The 13,788-nt window shown below is 36.5% G+C and overlaps 1 protein-coding gene across 1 annotated transcript in view; it reads left to right on the top strand.

The window, feature by feature from the left end:
- The window catches only part of mdga2a (MAM domain containing glycosylphosphatidylinositol anchor 2a), a gene marked incomplete at its 5' end in the record, with an annotated part of 155,998 nt that overhangs the window by 39,858 nt on the left and 102,352 nt on the right, over positions 1-13,788 (top strand). Inside the window, one exon of the mRNA XM_081347548.1 lies at positions 7,495-7,634. Within this exon, the coding sequence (XP_081203674.1) occupies positions 7,495-7,634 (140 nt within the window). The remainder of the gene's footprint in view (positions 1-7,494; positions 7,635-13,788) is intronic.

The raw sequence follows: 13,788 nt of genomic DNA, 5'->3' as shown, positions 1-13,788 counted from the left end.
ACTAAAGTTTTAAATGGGACAAACAAATTCAGAGTCGCCTTATTGCGCCATCATTCCTACTAGTTGTGCATTTTCTAGGCCGCATCAGAGGGTGCGTTAAAGTGGACATTATCCCATTATAGAAGAGCTGTTGTCTAACGAAATCCAAATTTTAAGCAGTTTTTACTGTGGAATTATTGTTTTATGAAGCTTTGAACTTGACACATTACACAATGCACAAAGAGCAGTCTTGCATTTTCTGCATAATTCATGGCGCTGTTTCTCACCCGCCTATAGGGTGCATTCAAGTGGACATTATTCCATGATAGGCTACAGCTCCTCCTCTAGCCGACCTAGACGGCTTTGTTACTGAAAGAAAGTCTAAAATATAGCTTGACTAAGTGATCCAACTCTGCCATGTCCTCTATCAGTAGGCTAATGAACACAGATCGAATGCGTTATTCTCTACATTTCATTTCGACTTTTTTTCTCGAAACGCAACGACTTTACTCTCGAAATTTAATGAGTTTAATGAGTTTATTCTCAAGATTGTATTTCGACTTTTTTCTCGAAATTTAACGAGTTTTTTCTCGAAACACAACGACTTTATTCTCGATATTTAATGAGTTTATTCTCAAGATTGTATTTCGACTTTTTTCTTGAAATTTAACGAGTTTAATTTCGCATTATAATGACTTTAATCTTGAGATGGTTTTATTTTTTTATTATTGCTTGGCCCTAATCCTCTTCCATACTGAAGACTATGAAATTACAAAACATCTATTTTAAATTGTAAAATTAAAATTTGGCATGATATAAATCCCAGACCATTCTTATATGAATACAATATGTTGTACCTAATCTTTAAATCGTATACTTGAATTTTAAAAAGTGATTAATGTTATTTGACACTCAGTCAATTCTTACATACCAGTGCTAGATGTTGTATATAATTAAAAAAATTGTTAAATAGCTTAATTTTGCGTGGTTTGTGATGATTTATCAACATTTGATAATAAAATTAATTAATCCACTCTTTTGAAAGTGTCTGCATTATGACACATTGCATTCAGACAAGACATTCTCATAATTAGTTTAGCCATCATGAAGTTTGAAGTGAATTACCAAGCATGTGTTGAGTTCAGTGTGAGTTGAACTGAACAGAAGACTGCAGCTGTGCTGTCGGTAGGAATTTACTTGTGTACTTGCGTTTCATAAAGTTGAAGAAACACTGGCGTACGGATAGCACGAAAACATTTTGCTTTGTCACGATTCATCCTTGGCTAGAAGTTATATCGGTTGTCTTTGTTCTTCCTCTTGGAAATATAAGTACTCAAAATGCAGCCCTTTATAATGACAGAAGACACTTTGTGCACTCATTGTCAATTGAGCTTCATGGCCTTGGGTGGTGCCTCTGAGCTCCTCCACAATTAGCCATGTTCCCAGCATGATTAATATTAACCATTAGAAATAATCGGATATTTGAAATAGCACTGTCAATTCAGATGTGAATGTGTATATGGGCCTTTACAGAATTAGTGCCAGGCTAATGAAAAGTAATGACTCGTTTTGCAGTGCTTATTCAATCGAGCTCCTCTGCAAATGAAGGAGGAAGGAAATTCCATCAGCCCTCGGCCCAGCGGGTTTGCCATCCAGTGCTGCCCCTCTCTTCCATTATTAGTCATCAAAATGAACGCATCATCAAACGACACACCCAAGACCTGGACGCTAATTTTCTTCAATGCAACCCTGCTGTAGAGGAGTTAACTCAGGTTATACACTGTATGCACTTTATATTGACAAATGCACAGCGGGTTTGTCCTCTTCCGTGTGTCTCACATCCCCTCAGGCTGTAGAATGCTATGCATTGTATGAACAAGTGGGTTGCCAGGTTGGCTGGGGGTTAATCCTCACAGCTGGACAGCAGAGGGGCTCAGGCAACTGCAGTTGTCATAGCATGTGTATCAAAGTGATAAGCTCACTCCGCCCAATAGCTCGCTCCACCCAATAGGGCTATTATCCTCCTCTGCCTATGTCTGATTAGAGTGATTGAGCAAAAGGAATCTGTTCTGTAAAAAAGGATTAATGTTTGCAAACAGAGGGGTTATGCTCTATTGCTGCACCCCACTGACATTTTTGACATTTAAACACTTTTTTTTTTTTTATGAGCATTAGCGGTCAACACATACAGTTTTGCAAATGCCAATGCTATTATTATATTATATTATATTATATTATATTATATTATATTATATTATATTATATTATATTATATTATATTATATTATATTATATTATATTATATTAATTCTTGACTATCAATCCATCCATCATAATACATATTACCTTTATAATATATTTACTCTAAAAAAAAACGAATACATTAATTTGTTAAAGGTTTAATAGACTGCTACTAAGTACGTTCTGGTTAATTGGTCTTTATTCATTTTTTTTTTTTTTTAATGACTGAGAATTCATTTTAATTGTTAACAAACATTGAGAATATGTGCTGTTAAGGTAAGCTAAAAATATATTTGTTTTAAAATACATTACTTTCTTTAAAAAAAAACTTATGTAAATGTAATAATTTGACAGAATAGTTACTTTACCTGAAAGATGAAAATATGTCCTTTATGTTCATTGTATCCGTATAGTGTTTTGTGTTCTTGTTCATCCAGAATCCAATACCAGACTTCTCAAATTATAAACAAATGTGTCTGCACAGGGATAAAAAAGTCTCTCCGACAGCTTTATGCTTTTATGTCTGTTTCCATTATTGTTGGTAGCGGCAACTGAGAATGGCTTTCCATCAGTGTTCATTAGAGTGTTTATTCCCATAACTATGACTCTAAATTTGAATGTGTTCTGTAATACCATGTGAGATGTTCACTTTTGTAACGTGATCAGAACGCAAATGTAACTAGCAATTTTCCTCATACCATGCAGCAGGGCTGGTCTTGACATCTTTTTTAGCCTTTCTACAATATTTGATATAGTTCTTAGTATGTATTTTATTTAGTTTGCTCTGGAATGGATAGATTTTTTTTTCCTAATCATTTCAAGCAAACAACCTTTGAAGTAAATTAGTGATTATTCTAATGAAACACTCTGTATTAAACTTAGGGCCAAAGAAAAAGCACATACTGTATATCATATATATCACTGAATATTTTGTGTACATATATTGCCCACCCAGTCCACTGAAACCTCCTATGTGTATCCATGTTAACTGTTATTTGTTGGAGACTCCACAGATTCAGTTTATTGATACCCATTTTGTGTATTATATAAGTGACTTGTCCTTGTTGTACTCACTGGTTTTCTGGATGAATTAGAAATTAACGCGTTTCTTAATTGTATCAGACAGTGATCATAAATCCTTGTTCCTCTCAATGGGACTGCAGGCACATGAACAATTTTGGGTGGGGAAGCAGGCAGACATTACCATTGAAATCAAAGCTTGTTTGATTGGAAGTACATCCAAAAGCGCTTCAATTTCCCACGCAGGGTTGACTGCAATACAGAGCCAAACTTGAATCACCCTCCAGAGTGGATGAGGCAATCACACAGCCGCCGGTTTGATTGATCTGGGCAGGAAACTCCAACACGCGGCCCATCGGCTGCTTTCGGAGATACTAATAACACTCCAGGAAATTAAACTGAGAGTTCAGCCTTATTTATTTCATAGAATATGTACTCACATTCTCTAGATGGTGCTATACTTGACATGTAATGTGATGACAAGAGATTGGAGAGTTGATTTGTTGTGCATATGGATGCTATGGAACATGATCTGATCTACGGGGCTTTTCAGTTCCAGCAGTGGAAATCCATTGGACAGAATTAAAAAATGCTAATTGATTAATGACTAAAATGGGGGTTGGGCTACAGTAAAATATTCCGTTAGGGGATTCATTATATGACAGGTGCACTGTTTGAGTCATTTGAAGAAGCAGAAATATATTTCTATAAATTTTTATATTATATTAATTCAATTAATTACAGTATTTTTATATTTTATTATATAATTTTTTACGTTATATTCATTCATGCATTTCACAGTCATAGACGTAAAATATATTTTAATTGTATTAACACAATTAAATGTTAAATGATAAAATACTGTATACTGTGCTGTATATACCTGTATTCCATTCATTCATACTAGATCACTTATATTTATATAACAACCTAGGTACAGAAACATTCAGGCCCTCATGGTCAGATTGTGTGACAGTTTCTTCCCCCAAGCCATCAGACTCCTCAACTCCATGTGACTGGCCTGACAACTACACTCACACACATACATTCACATGGACTTTATCAATCTTTGAACATAAAATTTGCACATTTGCACACTCAAAAACTCCCTACAACTGTCTTGTCTATTTATTACCATGCCCTGTTCTATGCCAAATTTGGGAACAAATTGATATGGTTAATTAAATAATTTAATACGTGTATGTGAGTTTTGACTTCCCTCTTCCACAACACTTATGAGATATGGAGGGAGGAAGTGACATAATTTAGGCCTTCAGAGGAGCCAACTTGCCAAGTTCTACTCTTATCTAACATTCAGAATTTGTTGTTTTTTCATGCTTGACAGGATTCATAAAGAAAAACCTATTCACCCTGTCCCAAAATAGACACAAAAATATATTTATTTAATGTTTCCTCTATTTATAGAAATATTGTCGACTCTTGAATGCTTAAGATCTGAGGATGTACAGTAACTAGGGGTGTAAAAATATATTGTGTCACAATATATCGCAATACAAAAGTGCGACAATATGTATCGTGAATACAAACTGACTATATTGTGTATAGTTCACCCAAAATGAAAAGTTTACAGAGTTTTAGTGTCCGTACCACATTAAACTACTATAATGTTGAATAAAATGTATTATAATGCAATGGAGGAATATTTATGGGTCCTGATAATGCCAAATGTCTTATGTTACCAGTAAAAAGTGGCCTACATTATTTTAAATATATATAGTCAGTGACAGAGAGCAAGCATATTGGTCTAAAATAATTCTGTATTTTCAGAATCATGAATATTTTTATTCTAGTGTCACTATTGTCCTGTGCATTGGTTTACTAGCACCAAGTCCAAGCCTATTAATTTCCACCCCCAGTGTAATAACAAATTTTGCATTTTAATCAACAGTAAAACATTTTTTTAACCTTTTACTGTATGTCTTGGAGTATCGCAATAATATTAATGGTGAGTTTAGTATCGTGATATGCATCGAATCATTACATGAGGGTATCGTTACAGTAACTAGTAACCAAAGCAGCGGCCATTTTGGTTTGAAATATTCCACACCATCACAAGTCTAGAATATGTTGACATACTTATTTTTATTCATTTAGCTGGAAATAGCACAATGCAATGTATGTTAAAAAAATCATTTCTAAGATGACTCAAGTTGAGTGTACTAAACACATGTTAGGTCATTGGTCTGGTGTGAAAATATGAGTGCATTTGTGTTGGCACTTGAAAGATTAGCAAACAATGATATGCCCTGGCATGGTGAGATGCCTGAGATGAATATCTGTTTGTAATGCTTATGTCAAATAATTCCCTCATGATGCTATCGTGTAACTCATATAGATAAGATAATCCACCTCTGCATATATGAGCGGTCTCCAGTCTGCAGGGAGCATCCAGATGTCGTAGTGTAGACGTCAGAAAGCACTCGATGCTGCCTCTTTAATCAATAATAATCCAAAGACCACCTTCTGCGTGTCCCTTTGAGGCCTGTTCAGTGATGTCTGCTTCCTGACTTCTTGACGTCATATGGAAGGACATTAGCACAGTCATATGGTGGGTTGTGAGATAGACACTGACTTTCTAAAAATAGATGGTGAGGACTAAAACTAGGACGATGCAGAGCAGGCAGCTGGCACACTGGAAGAGAATGCTTTTTTGTATGTGTTTTTTTTTCTCCCCCCTTTTGTTTCATCTGGCATCCAGAAGGAGACCTTGCAACACAATGCATTCTGGCACAGCTTCCTGTCATTTCCTAAACTCTTTGCAGTAGCCTGGTGAGCACTATTAGATCTCTGAGATGTCTTCATTCCAGGTGGTGTCAGTCCTGATAACTTCTGTGTGCTTGTTACGCCCCGTCAAGGTGCAACATGAAAGACTCTGGAATGCAGTGAGTTTGGACCAACAATGATGAATTTATTGCCTTAAATTGGGTCTAGATTCAGGAGCTGACTGGGCCAAAATAACAAACAAAACTTATTTTAAAACCTCAACACAAACTCTGCTCTATGCAATCAAACTCTCTCTGCTCTGAACACAAGATGACTCCAGAGGAAGTGATGGCGTGCTTTTTAAAGTACTGTGCACCAATCAGGTCTGCAGGAACAAATCAGAAGACTTTCCTTGACAGACACACACAGACACTCCCAAAGCAACAGAAATACAACAAAACCATAGGGTCATAACAGTGCTCACCAGTGTTGGGGAACTTCTTTGAAACTGTATCGCTCCATATAAGCTTGTTACAAAAAGTAGCTAACTACATTGAGGCTATATGTTCTTAAAACATTAACATACATTTAATTTATAATTTCATTAAATCATTCAATCGACTGATTCATTAGAAGTCGGTTTCAAAATTTATGACAAACAAATCTTATTATCCTTTATTAAAATTTGCATGTCTTCAAATCAACAATAATCAGCTAAGTAAAGTTAGAGTTTCAATAACGTCCTTGTGTCATTTTTATTATTTATGGTCGTCAGTCATTTTACATGTTTCCCGCCCCTTTATCTCCTTGTTGTGATTGAGATTGTCTTTGTTGCCCCCTTTCCTTCACTACGTTACTTGCGTTGGTACTTTTCATTTTGTTACTCCATAAAACTGGTGCTTGCTCACTCACTCGTTTAAAAATGCATTTTTATAAGAATTGAAGTGGCTTTCAATTATTATTTTAAGCTTAGAGATACTGTGGTACTTTTTCCTATATCACTGTAATGAATCTTTACAATAATGCAGTTAACAATGGAAGACCTGAATTGGCATCAATAAGAATATGTGAGTTTGTGTTAAAAAAATAGCAACCTTGAAGTGCTTGGTAAGTGGATATTAGTGGAGGAAACATCATCAAGCAACCACACTGCAGTGCAGCGAGCTCCGTTCTCCTGCTTAGAGGGGAAATCAATAATACAGGCACTTTTCTTCATCAGTCGCCTACGCATCTTTGAGATGTACTATAAGGTAATGCTTAGATGAGGGTATTTTTGTCTGTGAAATTGCTTGGAAATGCAAGTCCAATATTTTTCTACATACAGAGCAACTGGTGTAGTGCAAATTACAGTGAGGTGAATGATTGCAGTGCCTCACCTTGAATTTGATTTGGCTGAAAGCATCAGTCTCATGTGGCAGGGATTTTATTTCCCTCCATGACAGATTTCTGCAGTGTGGCTGGTTGATGATGCAACCTCAAATGATCCGGCAAACTGAACTATATCACTTTTTCATTTCTTCCCTAATGCAGCTCCCCCAAACGTTCGGATCATCCATTCCGGTCACGCATGCAACATTGAGGAGGAACGCTACACAGAGAGGGTGTACACCATCCGGGAGGGGGAGACTTTGGAGTTGACCTGTCTGGTGTCTGGGCATCCACGGCCACAGGTGAGGCTCTCACTGTTTACTGACCTTGGTTGTTTTTCCATCATCAGAATGATCATCGCAGGACTTCTAGTGGGTGATTTGGGATATTTGCACAAGATTTTAATTTGAACATTTCATTCGCTGTGTCCGAAACTTCCCAACTAGTATGCGAGAAAACAGTACTCCAACAGAGTAGTATGTCTGAATACATAAAAAAGTAAATGAAAAAAAAAGTACCCAGATGACCTACTACTTCCACAGAGATTCTGAAGTTAAGTCAAGTCAAGTCACCTTTATTTATATAGTTTTTTTACAATACAGATTGTTTCAGCTTTACAGTGATAACAGGAAATTAATGCAACAAAGTTTGTTTCGGCTGTACAGCAGATACAGAAGAAAATAGCGTCATAGTCCAGCTTTAGTAAGTTCAGTGATGGTTAATTTTTGTTGTAAAAAAGTTTATATATTTTTATATATAAGGCCGAGAAAACAGTGATGTCATCGTCATATAATGGTATAATCATATAATGGTGTCAAAGCAGGCAGATCAATATTATTGCTGAATATTAAGTGTCCCCAACTAAGCAAGCCAAAAGCCAAAGGTGACAAAGGCGACTGTGGCAAGGAACCAAAACTCCATCAGGTGACAGTGCACATGTGACGGACTTTACTATCCCATGAGGCCACAGGAGATGATTTATGAATGGAAGTGAAGCGACCTCATAAATCTAAATAAGAAAAAATAACTTTATAAAGTGTGCTACATAGATGAAAATGGTTGGAAATGGAAGTTTGAGGTACAAAACATTCTGTGGTGTTGAAAAATACAATATAGTACAATTTGATTCTCAGTGAACTTACTAGTATATTTATTATAGAGTGTGATGACTGGCACAGAATGAAGTGAGCGGGGTAAGATGTGCCACCTCCTAAATATAGAAAATTTGCACCGTTTTTCGCATGCAAGTCCATCATATACAATATCCTGCCAGAGATGCACTTGAGAAATTTTAAGAATTTGTTTGCATGTCGAAGTACAAGTCGAAGTCCATCTCTGGCAAGACTTTGTTTTTTGCATGTCAAAGTATAAAGATGATATATATTGTCAAAATATATTTTTCTAACAAAAGTTAATGAACTGCCTGTGTATAAAATTGTTTAAATTAGTTTATATTAATTAAATTTAGTTTAATTATATATGAAGAAATTCCAAAATGGTATCTTAGGGGTAAAGTGTGAAGCTTTGTATCCATATGTAGGAAATAATATTACAAATGCAATTACCAAAATATTCTGAAAATGTGAATAATTTGCAGGCAAATAGGACTTTGAAATCGGATTGTGTTTTAGAAAACTGCTTTTTCTCATTTATATTCATATTTTTATTTGAGATGTAAATTATTCAAGTATTCCGCAATGATTCAACTTACTCTTTGTCATGACGCAGCTTACCCCTAATGTGGGGCAGAATTTTTAAGTCATATTTCCTACCGTCCTATGTTACAGTTGCTTTCTTCTCATCCTGAAATGTTTAATTGTAGGAATACCATTCTCCTCTACTCTCCTCTACCCTATATGTTACTCAGATATGAGCTAGTGACAAAATAGGTAGGAATTAAGCTATATTCGTTGCTACCGTGCATCCTAAATCAATGTTATGCTTCTTAGCTCAAGAGGACGCAATATAATCCTGAATAATATAACATTTTGATTATCACAGGATGATAACAACATTCTGTGTTTCTACTTCATGCACTCCCTGTATGTATCATTCATCTGTTACGCTCCTGGACTTGCTGCAGTACTCTCCATTTCACCCTCACTCAAGTGGTCTTAATTCTCTCAACGCCCCACTCCTCGCCATATCTTGCAGAGGGCTTATCAGTCCCATAGCCTGTGTGCTGTTTTAGATAGGCAGCACTCTACGCCTCTCATCTTGGTCTCAGTGCTGCATTTTCAGTGGAGAGGAAGAGCAGTCTCACTGAGTTAGTGCAGGGGAAGAGACGGCCACGAGGGAAATCACTGAATCTGCACGACTGCAGAAGAGCTGAGTGATTCCCTGAGGAGCACTGTCAGACCTCAGAAAGCTAGGAAGAGTCGTAAAATCTAAATGTTTGCTAAAAAAATCCTCCTGGCGCTGTGGTGTCATAGTTTTGAGGTAAGCCTTCATTTTGCATTCTACACACTTTCTGTAAGGAGTTTGCATTTTTTAGTGGTCCTGTGACGTTCTTTTCCTCACATCAGAGCCGCGCTGTCCATTTTGTTCGCTGCCCTGCAGCCAGGTTCCTGACCGGAGCAGAGGCACAAGAGATGAATAGGGTGGGCAGTGTGGGATGAGGTACACCTGAAGGTAATGGTGCCTCGTCACCGCTGCCGTTAAGTGCTAAGTGCATCTCTCCTCCGGCGGTTTGCATGCACAGTGGGGCCCTGGGACGCCGAGCCACTGGGGGAGGCTGCCACCCCATGTGCCCCAGACCTGGAGGGGAGCAAGAAAGTCTATATTACCTGAAGAAATCTATCTGGTAACATTCCCATTCATCTTAATGTCAGATGATCGATGCCATAGGACTCCCTGGAAGTATTGTGAATTGAAATCGGCCATATCACTTCTGGAGAACTTCTTTTTTGTTTTTCTCTCTCGAGTTAGTCGTAAATAGCTGTAAAACAAAATTGGGCACTGGTAAAACATTTAGTGAGATATTAGTGATAAATATATGCTGCTTGTAAAAAAAAAAATATATATATATATATCTCATTATTGGGTCTAGTTATGGTGTAGAAGTCTTTGTTAAAGAGTTATAAGCTGTGAACCACACAAACCAATGAGGTGAATCTCAACATTATAAACTGATTTGAAGCAAAAAAGTATTTGAAAATCAGACAAAAAGACAAAGGTACACGACTGTGTACTTAACAGCTGTAATTAATCTAATTGAAAACGATGGAGAAATATAAATATGGTAGTGGGCGGTTCTTTTGACGCGATTTGCTTGTCGTGATTGGGCATCATAGGTTATCACCAGGAATTTATCACATGATTATTTCTTTTCTTTTTTAAACAAGGCAAAAATTATGCATGTTGATGGCTTCAATATACCATATATTAACAACCTCACAGTAGGTTTATCTTTAAAGGTTTATCATTTATTGTTAAAAATCAATTCTCTTATGGAGAAAATGAATGGTATTTATAGGAACCCTACTGTTGCGTTTGGTTTGTAGGTTTTGTGTCCTACATAAAACATAAACACTATCAAATTCAACCAAAATACAATTTATGGATCAATTTATGCTTATAAATGACATGTTTGATGACTAAAATTCAGGCAGTTTGTTATTTTAATTGTTTATGCAAGCACGTTTTGAGTTGTGCTGGTTCATGCAGAGGACGGTTTTTTTTTTGGCTGTGAAAACCCTAATGCATTTTGAATGTTCTGTGCTGCATTTGCCTCCCAGTCTTCATTGTAGAAAGATAGGAAGATTTTTGCTGGCAGCCTCATTTTGAATAAATGAACTTGTGCCACTTCTCATCTCATCTCCGACTTTTGCTGACTCCCTTACCTTGAGTGTAAATAAGGAAAGATTTTTAATGAATTATATACTTTTTTCCACTTTAAAGCAGTCTTGCCATCTCTGCTTTTGGGCAGTTAATGACAGTAAACATGAAATATGACTTTCTGGGCCTATCCTATCATGTAATGCAGTAGGCTGTCATAAATGTACTACAGGAACATTTATTATCTAAAATTTAAACTGGGTACTGGCACAGCTCAGTTCTGTGAGACAGTACAAACAAAACATCATACAGTTTTGTTATGAAATGGAAGAAATGTCGAAGACCACCATGAAATTTTTTATTTTTACTTTTTTAGAATTGTCCCAGTCAAGCGCGTGTATATACAAACCCTTTCCAAAAAATTAGAATATCATGGAAAAGTTTATTTATTTCCATAATTCCATTCAAAACGTTAAACTTCCATAGATTATAGATTGAGGGCCCCTAACTTAAACGATTTCAAGTATTTAGTTGTTTATTTGTACATAATTTGGGCTTCCAGCTCATAAAACCCATGAAAACAGGATTTCAAAAAATTTGAATATTACATGAAATCACACAGTAATTACACAGTGATACCATGGTCATTGAACCAGGTTTTGGTTCTTTTGGCAGTGTGGGCAGGTGAAAATCCTGCTGGAAAAGGAAGTCAGCATCTCCATAAAGCTTGTCTGCTGAAGGAAGCATGAAGAGCTCTGGAAATGTCCTGGTAGACGGCTGCGTTGAGTGGACAGCACAATGGACCAACACCAGCCGATGACATGGCTCCCCAAACCAACACAGACTGTGGAAACTTCAGACTGGACTTCAAGCATCTTGGATTGTGTGCCTCTCCATTCTTCCTCCAGACTCTGGGACCTTGGTTTCCAAATGAGATGCAAAATTTGCTCTCATCAGAAAAGAGGACTTTGGTCCACTGTGCTTTATTAAATTCAGAGTCTACGCAGCCGTCAACCAGGACATTTTCAGAGCACTTCATGCTTCCTTCATTTTCCAACAGGATTTGCATCTGCCCACACTGCCAAAACCATGGTATCACTGTGTAATTACTGTGTGATTTCATGTACTATTCAGATTTTTTTGAAATCCTGTTTTCGTGGGTTTTATGAGCTGGAAGCCCAAATTATGTAAAAATAAACAATTAAATACTTGAAATCGTTTAAGTTGTGGGCCCTGAATCTATAATCTATGGAAGTTTAACGTTTTGAATGGAATTATGGAAATAAATAAACTTTTCCATGATATTCTATTTTTTTGGAAAGGGTCTGTACATATGCTACCAATAGTTCAAGTTCAGCAGGAGCTCTTTAGCCCCTGCTGTTTAATGCCGTAACTACACCATCTGGCCATAAACGTCTTTCTCTGTTGACGTCCATTCAGAATTATTCCCAGCAGCATATTCTGGCAGATTTTACTTTTTAAATTTGATTGTTTCCCAAGACGTTTCACAAGATATCATGTCTTGTCAACTTGTTTAAATTTAAAGCTGCATTTGTGTATTGTTACATGGATATTTCACAATACAAATAATGGACAGTACTTTTTTTTCTTTTTTATATATATTATTGTATTTAGTTTTTTATTTTATATTTTATTTCAACTGTGAAGCAGGACCAACCAGTGAATTGACCAAATATGAATCAAAATGACACACAACTAGATATATGACAAAAAATATATTTATACTGGTCTTGTCCGTCGTCTAGCACTGCGAATTGTGACCAGACACACTCGCTGTGTGTCCTAATTACCACAGTTTTATTTATGGCTCTATTCCAGAATTTTTCTCTTCAAAATTAGCAACAGGGTCATCATGTATTTCTTACCTTGCAGCAAAGCATATTAATCGGTAATTAACGTAAACCCTCAAAACATTCCTGTCTAAGGTTTCACCAACTCTTTGTTTCAGCTCTTCCATTACTGAACCAGTTCCCATAGATCCCACAGACAGTGAGTGGGCCAGAGAAAGATACACCCAGGGCTGCTTTATGATAGACTGAGGGGGCTGGAGGCTATATATAGCTCTTTTTATGGGCGCATTCTGTCTGCATTTGACACTGGGCCCGTCGTCACAGAACTCTCATCAGCGTTCTGGCTCAGGCGCTCCGTGGCACTGATCCACTTAATGCTGGCAGGGGAAGAAATCTCAGATTTGACAAATGTATGAGGATGAACGAAAAATGTTTGTACTTAAAAAAATAAATAAATAAAAAGAGAACCTTCATTTTTCATAGTTACTATTTTTTTTTTTATATATATGTGACCCTGGACCACAAAACCAGTCACATGGGTAAATTTTGGTAAGCTGAATAAATAAGCTTTCCATTGATGCATGGTTTGCTATGATATGAATATTTGGCCGATATACAACTATTTGAAAATCTGGAATCTGAGTGTGCAAAAAAATCTAAACATTGAGAAAATCGCCTTAAAATAATCCATTTATGTTCGCGATTGTGCTGCATGCACTCACAAAAATAAATGTTTTATATATTTACGGTAGGAAATTTACAAAATATCTTCATGGAACATGATCTTTACTTAACATAATGATTTTTGACATAAAAAAAACAACAATAATTTTGACCCATACAATGTATTGTTGGCTATTGCCTCAAA

The sequence above is a fragment of the Scardinius erythrophthalmus genome (assembly GCF_964197995.2).
Source record: "Scardinius erythrophthalmus genome assembly, chromosome: 19".
Taxonomy (NCBI): domain Eukaryota; kingdom Metazoa; phylum Chordata; class Actinopteri; order Cypriniformes; family Leuciscidae; genus Scardinius; species Scardinius erythrophthalmus.
The sequence above is the reverse complement of the archived record's forward strand: the minus strand, read 5'-3'. Positions and strand labels throughout refer to the sequence as shown.